The sequence below is a fragment of the Mustelus asterias genome, chromosome 26, assembly GCF_964213995.1.
Source record: "Mustelus asterias chromosome 26, sMusAst1.hap1.1, whole genome shotgun sequence".
Taxonomy (NCBI): Eukaryota; Metazoa; Chordata; class Chondrichthyes; order Carcharhiniformes; family Triakidae; genus Mustelus; species Mustelus asterias.
This window is the reverse complement of record NC_135826.1, coordinates 2,887,459-2,903,145: the sequence shown is the minus strand read 5'-3', so window position 1 is coordinate 2,903,145 and position 15,687 is coordinate 2,887,459. Positions and strand designations below refer to the sequence as shown.

Sequence of the window (15,687 nt, the reverse complement as noted above, 5' to 3'; positions counted from 1 at the left end):
CCTTGGGAATGTCTTCAGCTATCTGATGTTAGCTGGGGTCCAGCATCCTCAAGCTTGAATGCGCAGGGTTCCTAGTCTTGATCATTATCCACTGTCAATTGCTGGAACATGTACTAGCTGGCTGAGGACAGAACTGGGTTTGACTGTGCTGCCTCAACAGAAGAACACCCTCCACCTCCTACAGGAGGTATGACCAGTGAGGCAAAATAATGGAGCAATGTTGGGGTGACCTTTGACCTAGAAGCAGTACAGTTAGGAAAAATTGTAATTTCTTTAAAATATCTGTAGAATCTATAGATATTTTTTTTAAATGTTTCAAAAGTACCTGAGAGTTTACATCAATTGCAATTTTCTTCAATAAGTAAATACTAGTCCATGTGATTTGGCAGCCCCTCACCTGGCAGCAGTATCAACAAAAGGAAGTTAAGATACAAAACACGATGTGGTCAGTCATGAGGGCAGGAGAGACAGCTGCTGCTTCAGTTTTGCCTAAGTTAGCCAGACTGCTTAGTGAGGTTATTTAAAAGGGTAAGATTCTCTGGAGAATCAGTGCCATCGAGACTGCTGTGCAGGAAGGAGTGTGCCATTCAGATGGCAACCATTTCCGAGGACATTGAATAGAACACGACACAAGGGTGAATTGATTAAGTGGGAAAGTAAGAGATCGAAGGCACCAGAGGTCAAATTAGAGAACTTTAAAAATGCATATGGTGCCACAAGTCTGCAGAGCATGGTGCAGTTGCATGAGATTTTGTAAGACATAGCTTTGTTGTATCAATTACTCAAAGAGAAATTTACCCTCTCATTTGAAACACCACTTGTCTGTTATTTTATATTTAATTTACATTGATTCAAAAGCTACAAAAAGAGAAATCTTGTTGGTAATTTCTTCATTTGGGAATCGTTCAGTAAATTTGGTTGTTTTGGCTTACGGTTTTCCTCACAGGCATCGTGATAACCATGAAGTTCTATATTCCAACCCCGAGTTACCAGTCAGTACAATCACCGATTTGTTTTTAAATAGCACCTCTCACAATCTCACGATCTCTCAAAGCTGTTCACAGTCAATGACAGTGTAGTCACTGCTTTGGAAATGCAGCAACCAAAGTGCATACCAGCCAGATCGTACAAACAGCAACGAGAGTGTGGCCAGATATTAAAGCCAGAAAATGGTTACATCACAGGTGGTGAAATAGCTCCTCGAGGCCGGTGTCCCTTCACCGGATTCCCTTTATTTACAAACTCTACTCCAATCTGAAGAGTGCTTCAGGTACAAAGTCAGACTCCAATACTTATACACAGGTGAGGCTCCCTGGCTAGGCAGATAATTGTGGCCTCGAGCTCATACTCCAAGAGGTCAACCTCATGTGCCTCGTTGAAATCATTACAGCAAGAGGCTGTTTGCCTTGTTAAGTTTGCTAGCTCTCTCCAAGAACAATTTAGCTAGTTCTACCCCCTTTCTCTCTTTCCCCTTAGACCTGCAATTTTTTTCCATTCAAGTGTTTATCCAATTCTCTTTTGAAAACCACAAACGAATCTGCCTTGTGATGTTACTTTGAGGGTTAAGTATTACCCAGGACACCACAAAGAACTCCTCCGTTCTTCTTTGAAATAATGCCATGGGATTTTTTCTGTTCACCCAAGAAGGGACACAGGGAATTCGGCCTAATGACTTATGCAGAACACAATGAAGAGTTATATTGGACTAGAAACTTCAACTCTGCTTCTGTCTCCACAGATGCTGCCAGACCTGCAGAGTTTTTCCAGCATTATCTATTTTTATTTCCGTAGGAGCTGCAGTTCAGTGCCTTTGAAGCGGCAACGGTGGAGGTTCACATCGAACATTTTCACACAATTGGCGCCATATATTATGTGTGTGAAAAAAGTGCATAGAAAGCAGACACTTAAATGCTGTTTGAAGTGGCATAGCAAGCCACTCAATTGTATCAAACTGCTACAAAGAATTTACAGCTGTTTAATGAAGGAGTCCATCACCAGTAACCTATGACAAATAGGGATGGGCAATAATTGCCAGCCTTGTCAACAATGCCCACAGGGAGATGGAGCTGTAGTGTGGTAACGTCACTGGACCAGTCATCCAGAGGCCAAGGCTAATGCTCTGGGGACAAGAGTTTGAATCCTGCCATATGGAATGTAAATTCAATCAGTTAACAAAGTATGGAACTGAAAGCTGGGGTCAGTAATGGTGACCATGACACTATTATTGTAAAAACCCATCCAGTGCACTAATGAAGGAAATCTGTTATCCTTACCTGGTCTGGTCCTCACATGACTCCAGACCCATTGCCCTCAAATGGCGAGCATGCACTTAAATCAAGGGCAATTAGGGATGAGCAACAAATGGCCACATCTTGTGAAGAATTTACACAGATACTATGGAAGATGTTCATTCATGTGTCACTATAAAATGTGCAAGGCGGCTGTTCACAAGATCATCAGCTAATCAGAAAAACACAGCAGTGGCTTCAATTCACATAAAGTCAGATATTTATAAAACCCTGCTTGCTCAAGAACCCCCCCTCCAAGCACTAAAAGTTCCCAGCACACCCAGTTTTTGAAAGGAGCCCAGTTGTCTTAAGAGGAAGTCACATAAAACTTATTTAATATCTAAGGAAGTATTTTTTGTACATTGAGGCGGCAACAAGCATGCATACACAGAAATTATCCTTAGTCACACTTGCCATTTCCTTAATAAATCATAGACCTTATGGGAAACATTTTAGAGGGGAAGCAACTGTAAACCTTGTAACACTGCATTAGGATTCAAATCTGTTTTCTATTATCAGCCAGACGCTGTGTTTATACAAGTGTAATTGACAATGAACAGGTGCTATGAACATGCTTGAAATCTGCCCCTCCCATCACACATTACTGCAGCAGAAATATGCAATTTACAATGTGGCACAGTTTCATAGATTCCACCAGTCTTCTAGGACTTTATGAGGTCATTTCTCAAGTCTGAAATACTATATCATGGATTATTCTAACATGGAGGGCATCACATCATTGCTGTCCTCACCGAGGGTTTGTACATACAAGTCAATTCTTTACTGAATAAAATTATGTGCAGGAACCTTTTCTGAGGGTCGTGGGGACCTGGAATGTGTTGCCGGGCAAGGTGGTGGAGGCGGACACACTGGGAACGTTTAAGACTTATCTGGACAGCTATATGAACGGAGTGGGAATGGAGGGATACAAAAGAGTGGTCTAGTTTGGACCAGGGAGCGGCGCGGGCTAATTGTTCTTTGTTTCTCGTTTCAAGGCTTCATTCTATGATCATCTTGCTGGTGCCAGTACAGAGCGAGACTGCGGATAGTTGGGAACCTGTCTCGGGGGCAGGGAATTCAGATGGTGTTCGTAAAGCAGAAGGGGAAATGAATAGGGTTGGGAAGCATTTTCTGATCTGGGCCAGTGTGATCTCCTGGACTCGTTTCGATCGCCTCAGGGGGTCGGAGAGGAATTTCCCAGATTTATTTTCCCCATATTGGCCCTGGGGTTTTCACTCTGGGTTTTCGCCTCTCCCTGGAGATCACATGGTCTGGAATGGGGGGGGTGGGGGTGAGTTAATAGGTTGTGATGAACAAAGCATCGTAGCTGTGAGGGACAGCTCGGTGGATAGGATATTAGGATGTAGATAGGCTGGAAAATTGGGCGGGGATCCTGGATTCAGGATTCAATCCTGGACCGGGGAGCGGCGCGGGCTTGGAGGGCCGAAGGGCCTGTTCCTGTGCTGTATTGTTCTTTGTTCTTTGTTCTTTGAGAGAATCCTCTGTGCACAGAGACATTAAGACCAATTTTAGCAAACCCTTCATAATGGATGGTAGAAAGGAAGTTGAAAATCCGGACTAAAATCAGAATAATCAGGGACATATTACACCAAGCTACAAATAGCAATCGGTGTAAGAAGGAGCAATTTCACATTTTGGTAAACCCATTAACACGACACAGTTACTCACCCAATCGATCAATTTGAACCAGAAGCTCGAAATGTTGATTTTTCAACTCCTTTGGAGTGAGTTTTCAGTCAGGCTGGCAACAGGCATGTTCAACATCGGAGGCCGTGTACATGGGAAATCCCAGGGAAAGTTCCCACCAGAAATTGTAATTAGGAGAGGACAGGACTGCAGTGTCATAATCACCCCAGCCCCCAACCCCACCAACAGTCTGCTGATATTCACTCTCAGATCGTGTGAAATAAGATAATTCCAGAGAAGGTTGTCATTGTTGATTTCTAAGAGGTTTTGCGTGGATCTGGCTGTAGCAGCTATTTTTTCAATATCTAGTTCTATGCATTTTAAATGTCTCTTAGAAATTACAAGTTTCAATGGGTGTCAGGATTATAGGAAATGTCTCTCCCTTTACACTCAGTTCAGGGCGATTTATTCGTTTCCCACCTTCACCTTGGAAAGTGGCCTTGCAGTTTTAAGCAGTATGATCTGTTTCAGTTCAAACTGCAAAATTTCCAGTGAGTTGGAAGTTGAAAAAACATATTTTCAAAAATAATGCCTTGTGACAACCCCGCTAAGTCATTACATTCTTCTTGAGGTACAATGACCAGAACCGAATGCCTCAGGAGTGCCTAATCTGAGCTTTATGTAACTGAAATATAACTTCCACTCCTTTACTTTCCAGCCCCATCAAGATGAAAGTCATCATTAAATTTGCAGTTTATGTGCCTGTCTATCCACTAGATTTCTATACTAGGACAACTAAATCTATGTTCTGTCACAATTCTCAGCTTTTCACCATTTTGAAAATTATTTGATCTAGATCAAAGTTAATGAACTGCCATTTCCCCACACTGAACACCAGTTTTTCTCACACATTTAATCTTCAAATGTCTCTTCAAAACATTTTGCTCCCTTCTACTTATTTACTCGATCAACTAACTTAAGAGTCATCAAGAAATATTGGATATAATAGCCCTCTATTCCTTCAGCAAACTCATAAATATAGGGAAAGATTGGTTGGACCAAATGCGATGTTTCTGTGTTGTGTGTATATCATCAATGGTCTCCTCTCTTTTCTCTTAGGCAATCCCTCGAAGTCAAGGTGACTTCCTGCCACACTAAAAATGAGTTCTCAGGTGACTGAGGAGTTCAATGCACGACCTATAGTCTATGTCACAGGTGGGGCAGACAGTGGTTGGAGGAGGGGGTGGTAGGGTGCCCGGGTTGCCACACGTTCCTTTCTCTGTCAACATCTGGTTTCACTTGCTCTCGGTAATCAACTTGAACTGTTCAGATCTTCCTGGATGCTTGTCCTCCACTTCAGACAGTCTTGGGCCAGGGATTCCCAGGTGTTGGTGGAGATGTTGCACTTTTTCAAGGAGGTTTTGAGGGCATCCTTGTAGCATTCCCTGTGCCCTCATGGACCTCATCAGCCATGTCGAAGTTTGGAGTACAGCACTTATTTTGGGAGTCTTGTGTCAGGCAGGCAGAAGATGTAGCTTGCCCAGCAGAACTGACCAAGCATGGTCAATGCATCAATGCTGGCCCGAGCAAGAGTACTGATGCTAGTGTGCCTATCTGTGAACGTATTTGCAGGATCTTGTGGAGGCAGTGTTGGTGGTACTTCTCCAGGGTTTTGAGCTGCCTGCTGTACAAAGCCCACATCTGAGTAATATAGGAGGATGGGTCTATAGACCATGAGCTTGGTGCTAGGTCTAATGCCCTAGTCTTCAAACACTTTCTTCCTCAGGTGAGCCAAGGTTGCACTGGTACACTGAAGGCAGTGTTGAACATTGACATTGATGTTGTCTTGTTGACATTAGGTTCCCAAATGGAAAATGGTTCATTTTGTCCAAGGTCTCATTGTGGATTTTGATAAGCAGGGGACAGTCATGTGTGGTAGAGGACCTTTGTCTTATGGATGTTTAATGTAAGACCCATGCTCTTGCATGCCTCAGCGAAGGTGTTAACAGTAACTTGGAGCTCAGCCTCAGAGTGTGCACTGATGCAAACATCATCTGCATACTGTAGTACAATGACAGAGGATGGGACAACCTGGGTGCGATGCCGCAACGTTGTTTAACCCCAGTCTGAATGTGAATTGAGTCTATGGTGGATCCATTGTTCAGGGTCACAGCTTGCATGTCATCATGGAGCAGGCGGACGATGGTGACAAAACTTTTGGGGGCCACCGAAACGTAGGATGCTCCATAATTCCATGTGGTCAACAGCATTAAAGGCCCTTCTGAGGTCAAAGAAGGCTATGTACTAGGGTTGGTGTAGTTCCTGCATTTCTCTTGTAGTTACCATGCGATAAAGATTATATCCACTGTGCCCCTTAGTGGGGGGAATCCACATTGCGACTCTGGAAGGAGTTCTTCAGGGAGGAGGAGATTAAGGAGGACTCTTTTCGCCGCCTTCCCTGTGGCGAAAAGCAGGGAAATTTCTCTGCAGATACTGCAGTCGAACTTGTCACCTTTCTTGAGGATGGGCGCAATTACAGCATTTCTGATCTCCTGACATGTTCTCCTCCCTCCAGATAATAGAAAAGAGGTCATGTATTCGCATCAATAGTACTTCCCCGCCATGCTTTAATGCTTTGGCATGAGTGGTGGTGGATAATTAAGAGGAGGAGGCTCCACAAATATCCCCATCGTCAATGATGGAAGAGTCAGCACATCAGTGCAAAAGATAAGGCTGAAACATTTGTAACAATCTTCAGCTATAAGTTTCAAGTGGATAATCCATCTCAACAAGTCTTCAGCCAATGGGATTCACTCCATATAACATCAAAAAATGGCTGGAGGCTGCAAAGACTATCGGCCCTAGCAACATTCCAGAAACAGTATTGAAGGCTTGTGTGTCAGAACAACTGCACCCTTAGCCAAGCTGCTCCAGTACAGGTACAATATTGGCATCCATCCAGCCATATGGAAAATTACCCAGGTATATCCGTACACAAAAAGCAGGAGAAATGCAACCCGGTTAATTATCGCCCCCGTCAGTCTATTCTCAATCGCCAGAAAAGTGCTAACTGGTTGCCAGCAATGCTATAAAGCTGCTTTTACTCAGCAATAACTTGCTCAGTGATGCTCAATTTGGGTTCTGCTGGGGTCATTCAGCTCCTGACCCTCATTAAACCCTTCATGTTTGGAGTTGAACATATGAGGCGAGGACTGCCCTTGACATCAAGGCAGTACTTGACAGTGTGGCATCAAGGAGGCCTAGCAAAACTGGAGTCTGTGGGAATTGGGGTGGGAGCTCTCCATTGGTTGGAGTCATATCTAAAACAAAGGAAGATAGCTGTGGTTGTTTGAAATCAATCACCTCAGTCTCAGGACTTCCTCAGGTTAGTGTCCTCAACCCAACCATCTTCAGCTGCTTCTTCAATGACCTTCCCTCTATCAAAAGATCAGAAGTGGGAATGTTCACTGATGATTGCACCATGTTCAGCACCATTCGCGTCTCCTCAGAAACTGAAACAGTCCATGCCCTAATGCAGCAGAATTTGGACAATGTTCAGGCTTGGGCTGGTAAGTGGCAAGTAACAGTCACACCACATGAGTGCCAGGCAATGACCATCTCCAACAAGGGAGAATTCAACTATCTCGCCTTGGCATCCAATGGCATCACCATCTCTGAATTCCCCACCACGAGCACCCTGGAGGTTGCCATTGATCAGAAACTGAACCAGAACAGCCATGTGAATAATGTTTGATTTGATTTACAACAGCAGTTTAGTGGCAGGAAATTCAGTGGTCAGAAACTCATCACCTGACTCCCTAAAGCCTGTCCACCATTTACAAGGCACAATTCAGGATTGTGAGGAAATACTCTCCACTGCCTAGATCTGTGCAGCTCCAACAACACTCAGGAACCTCAACATCATCCAACAGCCTGCCTAATTGGCACCCATAAACCACCCGTAAACATTCATTCCCTCCAATACATTAGCAGCTGTGCCTACCCTCGTAAGATGCACTGCAGCAACTCACCAAGACTCCTTAGACAGCACCTTCCAAACCTGCAACTTCTACCACCTTGAGGAACCAGAGCAGCAGATGCACGAGAACATCACCACCTGCAAGTTGCCCTTCAAGCCATCCTGACTTGGAACTATATCGCCGTTCTTTCACTGTAGCTGGGTCAAAATCCTGGAACTCCCTTCCCAACAGTACTGTGGGTGCTCCTACACCACATGGAGTGCAGCAGTTCAAGGCAGCAGCTCACCACCACCTTCTCGAGAGCAATTAGGGATGGGCAATAAATGCTGACCTAGCCAGTGACATCCACATCCCATAAAATAATGAAAAAATTGACATATATTAATGCCTGGATATTTCAGGAAGTGGCCAATAAGCTCAAAACCACAATCTGGTGCAGTTTCTTGCCAAAATAAATAATTGCATTCAGTTTGCATATCGATGCAGGACTTTGTTTTGGTTCTGCGATGTACCAATCACCGACTGGGCCAGCATTTATTGCTCATGTCCAATTACTCTGGAGAAGATGGGAATGAGCTGCCTTTTTGAGCCAATGTTGTCCATGTGGTGTCGGTACAGTTTAACATTAATGTTGCAGTTACAACTGTTGAAGTGAAGTTACTAAAGCATTAATCAAGTTGCTTACATGAAATGACTCAACATGCTAGACCTGCCTTCAGTTATTAATTAAATAGAATAGAGTGTTGGGAGCCAGTCAGTCCTGAATGGATGACTCAATAAGCATTGAGAGGGGAAGAGGAGAGACGTCAGTCCGCATCTACCAACGCGCTTTGCAATTTTAATTTAAGATTTAGAATATTTCTATATCAATGTGAAAGGGGATTTTACCTGGTGCTGACTCAGTTACTGTTGTGGGTAACCATTAGCTTGGGAACGCTATTAGGTTCTTTTAGGTTAGTTTCAGAATGAATATTTAATCCGTTTAAAGGCTTCTGGGGTTTATTGAAAAGCTTTTGATACAGAATTGTGTTCCTCTTTCTTTCAGCTAAAGCATAAATATGCCTTTTCTTATTTACATGATTTAATAAACCTCTATATAGATGGGTCAAACACAAAGCCCAGTTTGAAAATTTGTTTTAAGAGACCGTCCAATGCTGTTTGAAATGAAGAAACTACCATAAGTGATTAGGTATTAAGACAGCAATTATAGCCAGTGAGTAATTAACAAAGGCCATCTTAGCTTAGTAGCAATACTTTCACTCTGTGGGAGAAGGTTTAAGATCCAAGTTCTACGACAGGATTTAAGCAAGCATTCGAGGCCGCTACTCAGGGAGAACTGGACAACGCATGTTGTTTTTTGAATGTGATGCTATATGAGGCACTGTCTAATCTCTCAGCTGGGTGTAAAAGATCCATCAACACTATCAGAAGGGTGAGGGGTTCTTCAGTAACCTGGCCAACATTCATCCCTCAACCACAGCCACCCAAAAAAACACTGCTGTTGTGCCTCTTTGCTGTGAATAATTGCCTGTTTTTTGTTGACATTACAACTGTGACTATTTTATTGGCTATGAAACACTTTGGGACATTTAAAAACGCAGTATTAATGGGATTTTTTCAGTCTGAAATCAGTTCCACCATGACCATGAAATTGAAATAAAAACATGTACCATTGAGCAGTAGTTAAATACATTAACTTCAAATTTAACTAAAAGCTCATGGGATGTGGGTGGTGCTGGCTAGGCCAGCATTTATATTGCGCATCTGTAATTGCCCTTGCAAAGCTAGTGGTGAACTGCCTGCTTGAACCGCTGCAGTCCCTGTAGGTACGCTCACAGTGATGTTACGGAGTATTGTAGTCAAAAAATGAATTGCCCATCTAGGAGTGTGTTGGAATAATCAAGTCGAAAGGTAGCAAAGATATAAATAAGGATTTGAGTAGCAATGAGCTGAGGCAGGGGTGAAGATGGGCAGTGACACAGAGGTGAAATAGACAGTCTTACTGAGTTGGGCACATGGTCAGAAGCTCATCTTGGGGTCATATTTGACACATGGGTTTCAAATAGTCTGGTTAAGTCTCAGAGTGTTGCCAGGCAGAGGAATTGAGTCAGTAGCAAGGGAATGGAGTTTGGAGTATGAACAGAGGACAATGGCTCTAGCCTTCCCAATGTTTAACTGATGGAAGTTTCTGCTCATCCAGTGCAGGATCTTGGATAAGCAGTTTGATAATTCAGCAACCATGGAGAAGTCAAGAGAGGGACGGCTGTCATCAGCACACATCTGAAAACTAACACTTTTGCTTTGGGATGAAGCCACTGAGGTGCAAAGAACAAAGAACAGTACAGCACAGGAAACAGGCCCCTCGGCCCTCCAAGCCCGCGCCGCTCCTTGGTCCAACTAGACCAATCGTTTGTATCCCTCCATTCCCAGGCTGCTCATGTGACTATCCAGGTAAGTCTTAAACGATGTCAGCGTGCCTGCCTCCACCACCCTACTTGGCAGCGCATTCCAGGCCCCCACCACCCTCTGTGTAAAAAACGTCCCTCTGATGTCTGAGTTATACTTCGCCCCTCTCAGCTTGAGCCCGTGACTCCTCGTGATCGTCACCTCCGACCTGGGAAAAAGCTTCCCACTGTTCACCCTATCTATACCCTTCATAATCTTGTATACCTCTATTAGATCTCCCCTCATTCTCCGTCTTTCCAAGGAGAACAACCCCAGTCTACCCAATCTCTCCTCATAGCTAAGACCCTCCATACCAGGCAACATCCTGGTAAACCTTCTCTGCACTCTCTCCAACGCCTCCACGTCCTTCCGGTAGTGCGGCGACCAGAATTGGACGCAGTACTCCAAATGTGGCCTAACCAGCATTCTATACAGCTGCATCATCAGACTCCCACTATGTAGATGAGGAATAGGAGGGGGCTACAGATAGATTCTTGACGGAGACCAAAGGTAAAGGTGAGAGAGCAAAAAGAGAAGCCATTGTAACTGATGGACTGGCTACAATTATATGGACGGCCGCAATGAATCATTGGAGGAGGATGGTGTGGTTAACCGTCTCAAAGGTTCCAGACAGGTCGAGAAGAGACAGGCTGTCACTTGCGGGCAGCACGGTAGCACAGTGGTTAGCATTGCTGCTTCACAGCTCCAGGGACCTGGGTTCGATTCCCGGCTTGGGTCACTGTCTGTGTGGAGTTTGCACATTCTCCTCGTGTCTGCGTGGGTTTCCTCCGGGTGCTCCGGTTTCCTCCCACAGTCCAAAGATGTGCGGGTTAGGTTGATTGGCCATGCTAAAATTGCCCCTTAGTGTCCTGGGATGCGTAGATTAGAGGGATTAGCGGGTAAAATATGTAGGGATATAGGGGTAGGGCCTGGGTGGGATTGTGGTCGGTGCAGACTCGATGGGCCGAATGGCCTCTCTCTGTACTGTAGGGTTTCTATGGTTTGTGGCTTTTGACTGTGGCAGAGGCGGAAACTTGATTGCAAGTCAAAATATGGAATTCCTGGAAAGATGGGCATGAATTTCGGAGCCACCATAACATTGTGGATTTGGTGAGGAAAGGAAGTCTGGAGACATAGCTGTAGTTTGCAAGGGCCGTGGAGTCAATAGTTGGGTTTTTTGAGAGATGGTGATGACAGTATATTTCAGAGAGCGAGAGAGAGACAGACAACACTTGATGTGAGAACTGTTATCAATATCAGGTAACACGAGGACCAGAAGGAGAAGTTGGGTGGTCAGACGTTTAGTAGAATTAGGGTCATGAGCAGAAAGTGCGTCACTGGAAGCTTGTAAGCAAGGAAAGCAGCTGCAGTAGATGCAGCAATCTGATACTTCAGCAGCTCTGAGTACTCCAGTAATGCCTTTACATTAACAATATGTCAACTTGCTCACGAATGATATTTGGGGAGGTCAACCTATCATGGGGGTAGATTCTTTCCAATTGGCTTCAGATACCCAAGGAGCTATGGAGTGAGCCTGTGGTAGCATTCCTGCTGGAGTGAGAACACGTAGGGTTCAAACTCCAGTCAGGCAATTGGAGAAAGAGATTCCAATTCAGAATTCACTGACATTCATATCTGTAGAACAATACATATTTTTGCAACATCTTTAACATAGTTAAACATCCCAAGGCACATCACAACAGCAATTAGCAAACAAATGAGCCACCTAAAGAGACATTGGTAAACTTAAAAGAAAGTGAGGTAAAGAGGAAGAGGGATTCCAGATCTTAGCACATGGGTAGATGAATTTTTTTTATTCATTCGTGGGATATGGGCATCGCTGGCTGGCCAGCATTTATTGGCCATCCCCAGTTGTCCTCAAGAAGGTGGTGGTGAGCTGCCTTCTTGAATCGCTGCAGTCCATGTTCTGTGGGTTGACCCACAATGCTGTTAGGGAGGGAATTCCAGGATTTTGACCCAGCGACTGCGGAGGAACGGCGATATATTTCCAAGTCAGGATGGTGACTTGGAAATTGGTGGTGCAGGTGGTGATGTTCCCATGTATCTGCTGCCCTTGTCCTTCTAGATGGAAGTGGTCGTGGGTTTGGAAGATGCTGTTTAAGGATCTTTGGTGAACTGCTGCAGTGCATCTTGTAGAGATGCCAGCAATGGCAGAGTGATGAAACACAGTAAGAGTTTTAACAATACCAGGTTAAAGTCCAACAGGTTTATTTGGTAGCAAATGCCAGCATCTCCACAGAGTGATGAAAGTCAGGGACATGCAAGAGGCCAGAATTGGAGTAGTCAAGCGATCAGAGGGTCATAGGGCTGGAAGAGATAAAGGAATTAGGGACAGGTGCAATGATATAGAGGTATATGTAAACAAGATGAGAATTTCAAAATTGAGACATTGCTGAACCAGCGTAGGTCAAAGAGCAAGGGGTGATGGGTCAATGGGGCTTATTTCCAGTGGGTGTAAATGGCTGCACACACCCCATGTCCCCTACCACTGATCGTCATCCTGGTACCAGGATGCCTTAAAGCTTTCCAGTATGACTCACTCTTTCAGCTGCTGTAAAGATGGTTCATGGAAAGAGCTTTCGTTAATCAGCCAGTGAATTCTTCCATTACTTCACACTAACTTCTCAAAAAAAGCATAAAGAAATGAAAATGACACCCTGGCAATTCAAAAGGAAAGGGACCTTGGTTGGCTAATTTAGCCAGTTTTTGCTAGTTATACACATACACCTGAGAGTGTTCAGCCCTCAGCTCAAGTAATCGATATTTTAGTGGTTGGAATGTGTCCGTACAGCAGAAAATGTTTAAGTTTATAATGTCACAAGGAGGCTTACATTAACACTGCAATGAAGTTACTGTGAAAATCCCCTAGTTGCCATATTCTGGCACCTGTTTGGGTACACTGAGAGAGAATTTAGCAGGAGGAATCCAGAGTATCCGGAGGAAACACACGCAGACACGGGGAGAACGCAAAGACAGTGACCCAAGACAGGAATTGAACCCAGGCCCCTGGCACTGAGAGGCAGCACTGCTAACCACAGTGCCAACGCGTCATCCACATCAGAACCTCCAATACTGCAGCAACTTTTTAGAAGTTGTAAATCATGGTGATAGTTTTCTGCTTACATTAAGACATCTAGCTGACCAAAATAAACAAGTACAACATTGCACTAAAACAAAGCACAAAGGAAGCGGATACGGGGGAGGGGCATGCGGCGGAGGGAGGGAGGGGCGTGCGCGGGCGGGAGGGAGGGGCGTGCGCGGGCGGGAGGGAGGGGCGTGCGCGGGCGAGAGGGAGGGGCGTGCGCGGGCGGGAGGGAGGGGCGTGCGCGGGCGGGAGGGAGGGGCGTGCGCGGGACGGAGGGGCGGGCGGGGTGTGCGCGGGACGGAGGGGCGGGCGGGGCGGAGGGCGGGCGGGGCGGAGGGCGGGCGGGGCGGGGGGGGAGGGGGCGGGGGGAGGGGGGGCGGGGGGAGGGGGGGCGGGGGGAGGGGGGCGGGGGGCGGAGGGAGGGGCGGGCGGAGGGAGGGGCGGGCGGGCGGAGGGGCGGGCGGGCGGAGGGGCGGGCGGGCGGAGGGGCGGGGGGCGGGGGGCGGAGGGGCGGGCGGGCGGAGGGGCGGGCGGGCGGAGGGGCGGGCGGGCGGAGGGGCGGGCGGAGGGAGGGGCGGGCGGAGGGAGGGGCGGGGGGAGGGAGGGGCGGGGGGAGGGAGGGGCGGGCGGAGGGAGGGGCGGGGGGAGGGAGGGGCGGGCGGAGGGAGGGGCGGGCGGAGGGAGGGGCGGGCGGAGGGAGGGGCGGGCGAGGGAGGGGCGGGCGGAGGGAGGGGCGGGCGGAGGGAGGGGCGGGCGGAGGGAGGGGCGGGCGGAGGGAGGGGCGGGCGGAGGGAGGGGCGGGCGGAGGGAGGGGCGGGCGGAGGGAGGGGCGGGCGGAGGGAGGGGCGGGCGGAGGGAGGGGCGGGCGGAGGGAGGGGCGGGCGGAGGGAGGGGCGGGCGGAGGGAGGGGCGGGCGGAGGGAGGGGCGGGCGGAGGGAGGGGCGGGCGGAGGGAGGGGCGGGCGGAGGGAGGGGCGGGCGGAGGGAGGGGCGGGCGGAGGGAGGGGCGGGCGGAGGGAGGGGCGGGCGGAGGGAGGGGCGGGCGGAGGGAGGGGCGGGCGGAGGGAGGGGCGGGCGGAGGGAGGGGCGGGCGGAGGGAGGGGCGGGCGGAGGGAGGGGCGGGCGGAGGGAGGGGCGGGCGGAGGGAGGGGCGGGCGGAGGGAGGGGCGGGCGGAGGGAGGGGCGGGCGGAGGGAGGGGCGGGCGGAGGGAGGGGCGGGCGGAGGGAGGGGCGGGCGGAGGGAGGGGCGGGCGGAGGGAGGGGCGGGCGGAGGGAGGGGCGGGCGGAGGGAGGGGCGGGCGGAGGGAGGGGCGGGCGGAGGGAGGGGCGGGCGGAGGGAGGGGCGGGCGGAGGGAGGGGCGGGCGGAGGGAGGGGCGGGCGGAGGGAGGGGCGGGCGGAGGGAGGGGCGGGCGGAGGGAGGGGCGGGCGGAGGGAGGGGCGGGCGGAGGGAGGGGCGGGCGGAGGGAGGGGCGGGCGGAGGGAGGGGCGGGCGGAGGGAGGGGCGGGCGGAGGGAGGGGCGGGCGGAGGGAGGGGCGGGCGGAGGGAGGGAGTGGCGGGGGAGGGAGGGAGTGGCGGGGGGAGGGAGGGAGTGGCGGGGGGAAGGAGGGAGTGGCGGGGGGAGGGAGGGAGGGGCGGGCGGAGGGGGGCGGGCGGAGGGAGGGGCGGGCGGAGGGAGGGGCGGGCGGAGGGAGGGGCGGGCGGAGGGAGGGCGGGCGGAGGGAGGGGCGGGCGGAGGGAGGGGCGGGCGGAGGGAGGGGCGGGCGGAGGGAGGGGCGGGCGGAGGGAGGGGCGGGCGGAGGGAGGGGCGGGCGGAGGGAGGGGCGGGCGGAGGGAGGGGCGGGCGGAGCGGAGGGGCGGGCGGAGGGAGGGGCGGGCGGAGGGAGGGGCGGGCGGAGGGAGGGGCGGGCGGAGGGAGGGGCGGGCGGAGGGAGGGGCGGGCGGAGGGAGGGGCGGGCGGAGGGAGGGGCGGGCGGAGGGAGGGGCGGGCGGAGGGAGGGGCGGGCGGAGGGAGGGGCGGGCGGAGGGAGTGGCGGGCGGAGGGAGTGGCGGGCGGAGGGAGTGGCGGGCGGAGGGAGTGGCGGGCGGAGGGAGTGGCGGGCGGAGGGAGTGGCGGGCGGAGGGAGTGGCGGGCGGAGGGAGTGGCGGGCGGAGGGAGTGGCGGGCGGAGGGAGTGGCGGGCGGAGGGAGTGGCGGGCGGAGGGGGAGTGGGGCGGGGGGGGG

General features: G+C 50.1%; 1 protein-coding gene across 1 annotated transcript in view; it reads right to left on the bottom strand.

Annotated features, from left to right (window-relative positions):
• The window catches only part of LOC144479379 (epidermal growth factor receptor substrate 15-like 1), a 312,517-nt gene that overhangs the window by 151,942 nt on the left and 144,888 nt on the right, over window positions 1-15,687 (bottom strand). The window contains exons 11-12 of the mRNA XM_078197999.1: window positions 7,319-7,485; window positions 5,490-5,636 (exon numbers count right to left, since the gene is read on the bottom strand). Coding sequence (XP_078054125.1) covers window positions 5,490-5,636; window positions 7,319-7,485 — 314 coding nt within the window. The remainder of the gene's footprint in view (window positions 1-5,489; window positions 5,637-7,318; window positions 7,486-15,687) is intronic.